The sequence below is a fragment of the Pseudophryne corroboree genome, chromosome 6, assembly GCF_028390025.1.
Source record: "Pseudophryne corroboree isolate aPseCor3 chromosome 6, aPseCor3.hap2, whole genome shotgun sequence".
NCBI lineage: Eukaryota > Metazoa > Chordata > Amphibia > Anura > Myobatrachidae > Pseudophryne > Pseudophryne corroboree.
In genome coordinates this window covers 534,750,147-534,762,564 of record NC_086449.1, presented here as the reverse complement: position 1 = coordinate 534,762,564, position 12,418 = coordinate 534,750,147, and the positions used below count along the sequence as shown (strand labels likewise).

General features: G+C 42.2%; 1 protein-coding gene across 1 annotated transcript in view; it reads right to left on the bottom strand.

Moving 5' to 3' along the window:
- Positions 1–2,209: 2,209 nt before the first annotated feature.
- Positions 2,210–12,418, bottom strand: part of UBE2N (ubiquitin conjugating enzyme E2 N) — a 155,221-nt gene continuing 145,012 nt past the window's right edge. The window contains exons 3-4 of the mRNA XM_063927621.1: positions 11,664–11,804; positions 2,210–2,899 (exon numbers count right to left, since the gene is read on the bottom strand). Of these exons, the coding sequence (XP_063783691.1) occupies positions 2,859–2,899; positions 11,664–11,804 (182 nt within the window). The 3' untranslated portion in view covers positions 2,210–2,858. The remainder of the gene's footprint in view (positions 2,900–11,663; positions 11,805–12,418) is intronic.

Sequence of the window (12,418 nt, the reverse complement as noted above, 5' to 3'; positions counted from 1 at the left end):
AGAAGAATGGGCAGCTTTACCATCTGAGAAAATAAAGAGCCTCATCCACAACTACCACAAAAGACTTCAAGCTGTCATTGATGTTAAAGGGGGCAATACACGGTATTAAGAACTGGGGTATGTAAACTTTTGATCAGGGTCATTTGGGTAGTTTCTGTTGCCAATATGTTTTAAAAATAGTAAACACAGTTGTTTGACAATAAATGCCTTCACCCAACCACTAACCATGAGTGAAAGAAAAGTTTGTGAGTTATCATTCATATTCTCTGACAAATGGCCAGAAAATCGAATTCTGCTAGGGTATGTAAACTTATGAGCACAACTGTAAACAGTAAGACTGCACTGGACTAGTAAATCTACATATAGATATATACGTATACAGATATAACACTGCACAGTAAACACTGGATGTATATCACAGAATACTTGTACTAAATATTCATATAGCAGTACACTTGTTCTTAACTAACTGTCTAAAATGACATGTAGAATACTTAAGTGTCTGTAAATACACAGCGCTAACAAGACATGCGGTTTTACAGAGGAGACAGTGCTCAGCAGTCCCGGAGATCAGCCCAGCTATGTAATGGCGCCAAAATCTCTTCAGGGAGCGAGGAAGAGATGCAGCTCCAGGACGGGAACACCAGCAGTAGATGGCGCCCGGAGCTGGGGCTACAGGTCAGCGCCTTATCCCCTCTGCTGGACTTCACCACTGGGTACTATGGAGCCTATATTAAACGGATTTTAGTAAATCCGACCTGTGCTCCCTGTCCTGGTGGATATAGTGGGGTCCCTGTACGGCCACAGTGTCCACGCCAGCGGCGAGGTCCGTCTCCTGGGACCGCGACCAGATCGTGATTTACCGGTGGGTCCCACCTGGGGGACCCTCTTACCTCCTCCCTGTCATGCAGCCACACGATCCAGGAGAGCAACAGCAGTGGTGTGCCTAGAAACCGGTGCGTCCCCGCTGCAAGTACCCGGGACCAGGCCGCGGGAGTATGCAGCGCCGCTGAAGGAGGTGATGGAGCTACAGCACAGCATGTCAGAATGACATAAGTGCTGCGGCCCTTGAAGTCTTCTTAAAAAGCTCTTTTCAAGGCTGCCTAGCGCAGCCCCCCCTGTTATTGACCGGCTCTAAACTGCAGGCACCAACTTACAAACTGAGCTCCAGTGCCTGGAGGCGGGGCTATAGAGGAGGCAGTGCAGTGCATCCTGGGAACAGTCAAAGCCTGTTGGTGCCTTGGATCAAGATCTAACTCTACACCCCAATGTTATTCCCTGTGGAATACCAGTGTACCTCACTGCAGAAATAGCAATGATCGGTTGCATCATGCAATAGTTGGAGCACAGTGCCAATTTTAGACACGGGCTTGTCTGCAGATTTTGGATCCCTGTAGTATCATTTGAGAGAACAAATTTCTAAAATGGCCACAAGTCAGATGTATTTTCTTTTTCTTGCAAATCACTAATGCAACAACTTGCGTGTCCTAATGCCTCATGTTCTCGCATTCAACTTTGGCAACATAAGGGAGTGATATTACCATATCATTACTACATCGTGTCACCACCACTATCCCCCATGGAGCTAGGCTCCTTTATGCCAAGTGCATAGATGAGGCACAGCCAATAATGTAACAACAGATCCAATGACAAAACATAACATCCTAACTTAGGTTTTTCACAACCCAAAAAAACAAACACCCCCGCTCCCCCCACAAGTTAGAAGAAGTCTGAAAGCTCCATACAAAAGCAAAACAGACATTTAATTTCAAGATGTATGCAGATCATATTTAATATCAATAAATGTGCATGTTAATACCTCATGAATCGGCATTGTGTATGCTTACATAGTCATTCCCTGTTTGGCCTGCGTTTTAAGTCTCAATTGATACCTCCTATCTCCCCATTATTGCTTCTTGTGTAGAACCAGTTAAGGGGCTCTGTCGATGAGGGTGTTGCATCACATCACCAAGTGGAACAAGTCTTCCATGCCATATATATCCCTGACTTGATGGCATTGTGTTAAAAAAGAATTCACATTTCATAATAGCACCTAATTTGAGGACTATTCTGTAAATGGTTTCATTGCCATTTACTGTAAAAACATTCTACGTACAGATCTGTCCCGTTTTGCAGGAAGTGAATTTGTTATTGTTGTCAAGTTCGTGTGTTACAGGAAAAATAAGGAAAAATTGTACAAAGGCAAAAGTAGAATAACAAAAAAAATATTTTACTAAAACATAAGATTTACAGATTTTCAAGACAAGCCATACAAAATGGTCACAAGCTTTGGAAGGTTTAACACTCGAAAGAAAGGAGATTAGTCATAGTTGGGTGGGGTTCATAACGGATTCCTGATTTTTTTCATGGTTTCTTCAATCAAGCTTGTCCGTCTAGTTTATGTAAAGTGGCAGGCTATGGGGCAAATATACTAAAGTGCAGGTTAGCTGCTTTCAGAAAACATAAAAAGGATAATAATAAAAGGGAGGGTCACATTAATTAAAAAGGGGAAAAAAAAAAATTCAAACTGCAACTAACCTAGACTATCTCCATTTACAGTGCTTCAACTGAAATCACAATGCCAAAAATGGAGAAACACGGAGGTCTTGCCACCTCTTGAACATTGCAGTACATGCTAATGATAAATCTACAGCCTCTGCTCATGCGGTACAACAGTGAATTAGGACAAGACATGAGATTTGCTAATGTGCATTTAATCACCAAAGACTGACCATGTCTGGGCTTTATTATTCTGTATTTTATTTTTAAGACTGTGTCCATTAAATGCAAAACAAAAAAAGGAAGAGGTCTTGGCAGAACAGAAAAGTGATGCACACTTGGGGTGGGTCAAGATGAATTTACACGTTATTCGTAGCGTATAGCCTAGTCCACGCTCTGGCTGCAAAAGAAAAGAGAAGGTATGTAAACAATGACCATTCTTCAGATTTGCTCATCTACATAATAAATACAAAAGGTGTAATTTATGTTTAGCACATTCTAGTTGCATCATGCCTAACTTTAAACACATTCTAGCTGCACCATGTAACATAAAACAGAATAGGATTATAGTTGGGATTCTTTACAGAAAATAAACCATTAATCATTGTAAAAAAAAGGGGTGACAATGTTCACACACTCCCACAGGCACAGTGGCACCATTCTCCAGCATTTTAATTTACAATAAACGAGGTATGCATATGGGTTCAGTATGGATTACCAACAGGTTTCCATCTGGCATTTTTACCGAAACAAAGTCTTTCTTTCCGGGCATGATGCGACTTATATCATCAGATTCATAAAAGTTTCTGACAACATTTGCAGTTTCTTCTGTCAGCACCCTGGGTTTTGGATTAGGTGTGGAAAGTGTACCTTTCTCTTTAACAAGCCTTTTAGCTACACGAACCATAAAATTGGATGCACCAAACTCTTCCTCCACTTTTTTAATACTCCAACTTTTTACAACAGGACGTGTGTACACCATTACAGAAAGAGGAACTCTGCCTGCAACTTCAAAACTAAACTCATGGAAAGCATGAACAAAACCTGGTCTGTTATATATATTAAGGTTATATTGCTGTTTTTCAAAACTTTATAATACACTGCTGCAAGTGAGAATTTTGTATAATTTAGCTGCCTGCTTGTCAGTAAATTATTGTTATCGCATTATCCTATGGGAGTCCCAAAGTGAAATTCGGTAGATATTTAAATGAAATATGGGAGAACTCATAAAAAAAAAAAAAAAAAAAATCATATATATATCTGGAACTTTTTAATGTTTATTATGCACCAGCACTTTTGAGATGTATGTGGGGTTTTTAGTGATATCTCAGCCCGCCCAGGTGAGGCGTGTGTTGGGATTACGTCATTGATGACGTGGAGCCGGCCAGGTGGGAGGTCCTGGTTTTCGGCTTCCGGCGTTTGGCGTCCATGTGGAGGGTACACTTATTTAGGTGAGTCACTTTGTATTCTGTATTGTCTGATGAAAGTGCCCAAATAAAGTGTCACTGAAACGTTACTGTACATGCCTGTCTGAGCCGTGATTTATTTGATAAGTCCAGGAGTGCCGCACTTGGGGATTCGTGTGGATACATGTACGTGAGGGCACCCGGACGAGTACTGCAATCAGAAGGAGAGCCGGACCATACGGGGAGATATATATATATATATATATACAATAGTCCAAAGTCCGGCACTCCCTCCGCTGTTGGCTGCCCCGGTGCCCTCAGTATAAATGTTGATACAGGAAACAAAGGCTGCGGCACTCAGGGTCTTGTACTTGAAAAAGATTGTATTTGAAATTCAATTACATAGCGCACCCGCGCCCCACCAACGTTTCGGGGATTCCAACCCCTTTGTCAAGGTGTAGTCACCTACACCTTGACAAAGGGGTTGGAATCCCCGAAACGTTGGTGGGGCGCGGGTGCGCTATGTAATTGAATTTCAAATACAATCTTTTTCAAGTACAAGACCCTGAGTGCCGCAGCCTTTGTTTCCTATATATATATATATATATATATATATAGAAGAAAAATGGTATACCCGGCACTCCTTGAAGCCAGTAGTTTATCTGCTGCGGTGCCCTCCGAGTGACACTAGGTCACAGATATGTAGCGTGGATTTGGCGGCGGCACTCAGACAGACTCATCAATGCAAAAAACTGGTCATTTATTTAGACCGTGGAGACCGACATGTTTCGGGGCAGCACCCCGTCCTCAGGGTCAAACAGCAAGTAAAACATACAATCACAAATCACATACATAAATACCCGTCCCAATAAACGTGAACTTACTCACCTGTTCCTCCGCGTGTCCGCCCGTCACACCGCTCAGCTGTGTGCTGTGTCGCCGGATACTGACGTGTCAGGTGCGCCGGAGGAACAGGGTAGTAACCATGGTAACAACCGAAGCACTTTACTAAGCATCGCGGCTGTGGCAAAAGTGCTTCGGTTGTTACCATGGTTACTACCCTGTTCCTCCGGCGCACCTGACACGTCAGTATCCGGCGACACAGCACACAGCTGAGCGGTGTGACGGGCGGACACGCGGAGGAACAGGTGAGTAAGTTCACGTTTATTGGGACGGGTATTTATGTATGTGATTTGTGATTGTATGTTTTACTTGCTGTTTGACCCTGAGGACGGGGTGCTGCCCCGAAACATGTCGGTCTCCACGGTCTAAATAAATGACCAGTTTTTTGCATTGATGAGTCTGTCTGAGTGCCGCCGCCAAATCCACGCTACATATCTGTGACCTAGTGTCACTCGGAGGGCACCGCAGCAGATAAACTACTGGCTTCAAGGAGTGCCGGGTATACCATTTTTCTTCTATATAGGTTCACACAGCAGGTATTGCCATATACCCCAGGTGTGTTACCCACCAAGGCACCCGCAGCCTATAGATACCCTATAACCCAGGATTTGAACACCTCGCAGCAGTTTGCTTTTATCCTGACGGACACTGGTATAATAACACGGACTTGTCACATCAGTTTCTGCCTTTCAACAACTTCAACAACATGGCAGAACTTAATCCCCAAATAGAGGCGGCATTGGATTTGGCTTATAAAGATGCTAGTGATCGTCTAAGCTTTTCGGATGTGGATGCACAAGCAATACTGGTAAAGCGCAGCATGCAGGATGAACCAGCCAAGGATACAAATGATGACCTGTTCAAAACATGGCTCAAATTAAAACAGAAGGAATGTGATTACACATATCATGGCATATCGTTGTCAGATTACTACCGTAATAATCTCATTCCACGAGGCTTTAGGGTGCGCAACTCACCTACAATAGGCAGATACAATGCACAATTCTGCCGTAGGTGGGTTGCCATCCTCAATAAATGCTCCATGGATCTGATCCTCCTGGTAGTGGAGGAATCCACGAGGGAGCTAGGCCTTATCACAGAGCAATTGACAACATTTGAGAGCCAATTTAAAGCTACCCTGGTAAAAGATACGCAGACAGATTGGATAACAAAGATCACCACACAAATGGATCAATATAGACAAGATCTGCTGCGTTTTAAAAGTGATAAGCTCACTAAAGTTAAAAGGGATTATGAGCAGAGACTTGTTTATCCTTGGTTGGGAAACACGAGATCCAAACAAGACTACCAGACCTCTGGCAGACGTTATCAAGCACGTCGTAGGAGGGAGCAACTGATTGATAACAGTACTTCAGCCAGTGAAACAGACTATGGTACGCCACGAACGTCAACAACTACCGAGGGGGCTATCCCTTTAGGGCAGCCACCGGCGGGCGTAGCCACACGTTCCAATCAGACTCCAGGCCCGGCCCGAGGCAGAGGACGAGGAGGGCGGGCCAAAACCAAAGGATCCTACGCAAAGAAACAACCACGTCCCTAATGGAACTAGTATTTAACTTGTCCTCCACTCCACTAACTGAGGCTGAGTATCGTTTGCTAACCAAAGGACTTTCCTTTGTTCCCACCCACCCGTTAGATCAGTTGGAGTGGAAAATCGATGTTTATCGATTGAATAGAACTCTCAAAAGGAAAGAATTCTTTAATGGAAAACCTAAGAGAGAAATAGCAAACGACGTTCCAACACAAGTACGTTCTATAGCACCTCGATCAACATTTGACCCCCCTTCTACCAACGCGTCAATACGCACTTTTTCCAGAATGTTGGAACAAGAAGGAATTACTTTATCCCATGCATCAACACGATTCAATTTAACGAAAGCTGAGCGCTGTACCCTACAAGAGTTGTCCAAAAGAACGGACATTGTAATACGCAAGGCCGATAAGGGAGGGGCGGTGGTCATACAGGACTTGTCGAAATATATGGAGGAATGTCAGCGCCAACTGAACGACACTACTACTTACCAGCTCATGACCAAGGATCCCACAAAAGAATATCAGGAAGAACTCAACATCGTAATATCCTCAGCTTGTGAGGATAAAGTAATTTCGACAGAACTGTGTGCAGCCCTTAAAGTTGAATATCCTAGGGCACCATTATTTTATATAGTACCTAAGGTGCACAAGACGCTAAAGGATCCACCTGGGCGACCAATAGTCTCCGCTAGAGGATCCATCTATCATCCCATATCAGTCTTTCTAGACGCATACCTTAATCCCTGTATACAGGCCTTGCCATCTTATTTACGAGATACCACCTCATTGTTAACACAGATAGAACATCTCACTCCAGTGCCAGATGAGCTTGTTCTTTGTAGTGCGGATGTTGCAAGCCTCTACACCTGCATCCCACATGATGCAGGTGTGGAGGCTGTGAGATCCCTGATAATGGATAACCCTGATTATCATGGCCCAGAAATTAGTTTTTTTCTCAAATTATTGAGTATGGTATTGAATCGAAATTATTTTTTTCATGATGGGCGTTTTTTTCTACAAATTGCTGGGTGTGCGATGGGGTCTGCGGTGGCCCCATCGTACGCTAATGCTTTTATGTATACAGTTGAAAAGCAAATGTTCTACATGGATCCAGCAGTAGTGACCCAGACCTGGTATTACAGGCGATACATAGATGACCTGCTGGTCCTGTGGCAGGGTACAGAAGCTGATCTGATTGAGTTATGGGAACAGTTTAATACACGGGTACATCCAGTGAAGTTCACTTATGAAGTAAGCACTGTGAACATACATTTTTTGGATGTCAGCATCAGTCACAAGGGTGATAAACTGACAACATCAGTATATGTGAAACCCACAGACCGCAATAGTCTGTTAAATTACCACAGCTTTCACCCACAGTCACTGCGTCGAGGGCTTCCTTATTCGCAGTTCCTTCGTGTCAGACGAATCACTTCTGACCCTGGGGAAACTGTGATAGCCCTTGATCAAATGATTGAGAAATTTGTACAACGTGGGTACCCATTGGGGGAACTGGAGATAGCTAAACGTAAAGTGTTAAAACTATCTAGAACTCAGTCCTTGCAACCCAGAAACAGGGAAGGTAGTACCAACATCTTACCATGGGTTAATAGATTTTCCACAGCATCCAAGGCAGTAGTTAAAAGAGCAAAACAATGGTGGCCAATCATCCAAACAGACAAAGCCTTGTCTGATTTATCTGATACACGGCTACTTCCCAGCTTCAAACGAAGTAATAATATAGGTGATATGATAATGAAACTTGATATCTCTACCTTAACAAAGAGCCAATCGGCGCACTTCTTGAGACCTAAGAACGGATGCTATAGATGCCTAGGATGTGCAACCTGCAATACCCTGGAGTCTGGCACCACGTTCAATCATCCACACTCTGGCAAGAAACTACCAATTAGGCATAGATTAACATGTACGACAACACATGTGGTGTATATTTTGAAGTGCCCGTGTGGACTAGTCTACGTGGGCAAAACCATCCGTCAATTTAGAGAAAGGATGGCCCTGCATCGCAGCGCCATCAAAAAAGCCTACGAAAAGGGCAACAGTGAGCAGCCATTTGCGAGACACTGCCTGCTAGCTAAGCATGGAGTGTCGAGCATAAGAGCTACTCTTATTGATCACGTACCCATTATGCCCAGGGGTGGAGATAGGGCCAAGCGACTCCTGCAGAAGGAAACCCGATGGATATTTTCCCTCGGTACGTTAGCCCCCAGAGGTTTAAATGAAGTAATGGGCCTACAATGTTATCTTTAGGCCATTCCTTTAATTAACTTAATAATATATCATATCACCCTTGGTTAATACATAGCTTTACATTAATATAATATATGGCCAATTTGAATATACGTAGAATCTAAGAGGGGAGCTATCACCACCATATTCTATTTCATATAGATATGTTATATAGATTGTTCATACATAGATGGTCGTGATTAGCTTTGAATACTAATAGATTCTAATTTGATCAATATTGCTAGTCTGTGTTTACCTAGTGCCGTTTTTTAATGATTTTATTTCCTTGTATCACTATATGTTGAACATTGTGTTTATTTTCACCCTTTATATATTTGTATTACACAGGATCTTACTGTGGCCACAGCCGCGATGCTTAGTAAAGTGCTTCGGTTGTTACCATGGTTACTACCCTGTTCCTCCGGCGCACCTGACACGTCAGTATCCGGCGACACAGCACACAGCTGAGCGGTGTGACGGGCGGACACGCGGAGGAACAGGTGAGTAAGTTCACGTTTATTGGGACGGGTATTTATGTATGTGATTTGTGATTGTATGTTTTACTTGCTGTTTGACCCTGAGGACGGGGTGCTGCCCCGAAACATGTCGGTCTCCACGGTCTAAATAAATGACCAGTTTTTTGCATTGATGAGTCTGTCTGAGTGCCGCCGCCAAATCCACGCTATATATATATAATTCCATGTAAGAAATGGCACTCAGAGTCGACATTAGTAGACAAGCAAACGAATCTGTATTGAAGTTGAGTACTTTTGGGGACAGCACCCCGTCCTCAGAACTTTACAGCAGATAAGACAGATCTGTCTTATCTGCTGTAAAGTTCTGAGGACGGGGTGCTGTCCCCGAAAGTACTCAACTTCAATACAGATTCGTTTGCTTGTCTACTAATGTCGACTGAGTGCCATTTCTTACATGGAATTATGAATTGGATTATGCTGCACCAGGGCATGCTGATTTTCAAGTGAGTGCCGGCAATATATATATATATATATATATATATATATATATATATATCTATCAGTTTTAAAAAATTGAGGTCAAAGGTCATGGTCAAAGATTAAACTTTTTTTTAGTACTACCTTACTAAATTAAAATTGAAGTGAAAAGATCTAGTCATAAGATTCAAAATGACACTAATTTAATCTCTGTCTTAATTAGAACTCAAGTTACAGGCAAACGAAAAGACCCCCGCGGCAGTAAAATTGCATATTTTGTTAATTTTTAAATGGCTCCACCTCCAAAAATATCCAACCTATGAAGTTGAAATTTGGTGTAAATTAGTTTCTCGTCAGACCTAACAAGCACAGCAAATTTCATTGAAAATCGGTGATGGTCATGAAAATGGCTGTGGTGATTTGATGTGGATTGACCCTATGTATATACATACATATACACACACCCCCTCCTGGTACCATACTCCACTTAAAGTGAGGTCCGTACATCAGTCTGTAGAGGCAGTATTCTTGGTGACTATTAATAAAGACTCTCAGTCCATTGTTGATTGACAACCAACAATGGACTGAGTCTTTATTAAAAGTCACCAAGAGTGCCGCCTCTATGTTCAAAAGTTTGGGGTCACCCAGACAATTTCCTTATTTTTGATAGAAAAGTATTGTTTTTTTCAATGAAGATAACATTAAATTAATCAGAAAAACACTCTATATATTGTTAATGTGGTAAATGACTATACCAGCTGCAAACGTCTGGTTTTTAAAGGAATATCTACATAGGTGTATAGAGGCCCATTTCCAGCTACCATAACTCCAGTGTTCTAATGGTACATTGTGTTTGCTAATCGCATTAGAAGACTACTGGACGATTAGAAAATGCTTGAAAACCCTTGTGCAATTATGTTAGCACAGTTGAAAACGTGTTTGCTCGTTAAAGAAGCTATAAAACGGGCCTTCCTTTGAGCTAGTTGAGTATCTGGAGCATCACATTTGTGGGTTCGATTATACTCTCAAAATGGCCAGAAAAAGAGAACTTTCACGTGAAACTCGAGTCTATTCTTGTTCTTAGAAATGAAGACTATTCCATGCGAGAAATTGCCAAGAAACTGAACATTTCCTACAACGGTGTGTACTACTCCCTTCAGAGAACAGCACAAACTGTAATGGAGTGGCCAGTGCAGTCACCAGATCTCAACGCCATTGAGCTGTAGTGGGAGCAGCTTGACCGTATGGTACACAAGAAGTGCCCATTAAGCCAATCCAACTTGTGGGAGGTGCTTCAGGAAGCGTGTGGTGAAATTTCTTCAGATTACCTCAACAAATTAACAGCGAGAATGCCAAAGGTCTGCAATGCTGTAATTGCTGCAAAAGGAGCATTGACGAAAGCAAAGTATGAAGGACAAAATTATCATTTCAAATAAAAATCATTATTTCTAACCTTGCCAATGTCTTGACTATATCTTCTATTCATTTTGCAACTCATTTGATAAATAAGTCAGTTTTCATGTAAAACACGAAATTGTCTGGGTGACCCCAAACTTTTGAACGGTAGTGTATCTGTGCAGATTCTTCTGAAAATACGGTACATGGTAAAGAGGTTCAGAAATGTGAAAGGTACAGTATCTTTGATATTTGGTAACTTTCAGTCTTGTGCGGATACTTTATATGCACTTCAACAGGATCGTGTGTGAACCAATTCCTTAAGTCTACATATATTCCCCTTCTGTGGTATGTATAGACTATAAATGCATTGCACTCTGCAGGAGGTAAATTACTCTTACCAGGATAGTCAAATCTGTTTCGTGACACACGGTAAAGGATGGCGATAACAAAATGTTGGAGCATCAGTTTTGTAGGTGTGCCTAAATATCAGAAGTGCACAAACCTTCCTAGCAGTCATTCCGTGTGTGGCAGCAGTTGCACAATCACAGTACACTGCAAACCAGGATGAAAACGATGACTGCTCAGTTTCCTACACAGAGCTGTGTAACAAGTGAGAAGACACCAGGATAACACAGTACATTTCAAATCAGCCAAATTAACAAGTATGAATATTTCAGACCGTGTCCCTGTGTTAGAGTACCTGTTTCTATGGCTTGGGCTTCATTTGTCTTCCACTGCTCGGCTACATCATTTGCTAATGGATCATCTGGGTTAGGTGCGCTTAACAAAGCCTGAATTGACAGAAGCACTGTACGGATCTGAAGAGCTGGAGACCATTTATCTGCAGATACAGGAGATGAAAAGTATATTTAACAATGACAGTCACAAGAGCATGGTCTGCACACAAACACCCAACAGCAAAGCATTATTATTTTGACAGTGAATAAAATGTTCTGTACATACTCGCAGCATATCTATAGGCACACATGTCGACCTTTCAGGTACTCTCTCACCTGGGCATTTGGGTCTCGAAAAAGGGCCATGATGGGGCCCGAAACGTCAACATGTGTGGCTATAGGTATGCTGTGAGTAAATAAACTGTTCAAATTTATCTTCAAGAAGACTGGTGAGTGCTCGCTTTACAAAAATTGGATATAATTGGCAGATTTTGGATAAGCTCCTGGAATTGCCAGAGATTTTCTACACCCCAGCATGATGCAATATGAACTTTGTGAGTGCTATCACATATTTTTGGGAAAATATAGATGCACGCAAAGGTGTATATGTAAAAGGCGGCATTCACAGCTACATATCAAACGTAGTCCAATCATCACTTCTACGTTTCGGTTTTATTTAGGAAAAACAGTCATCAGGAATATATGTTAGAAACAAGTTCTCACCTTATATACTGACAAACACCTGTGAAAAACAGAGCTGTAGCGTGCCAAATCTGAC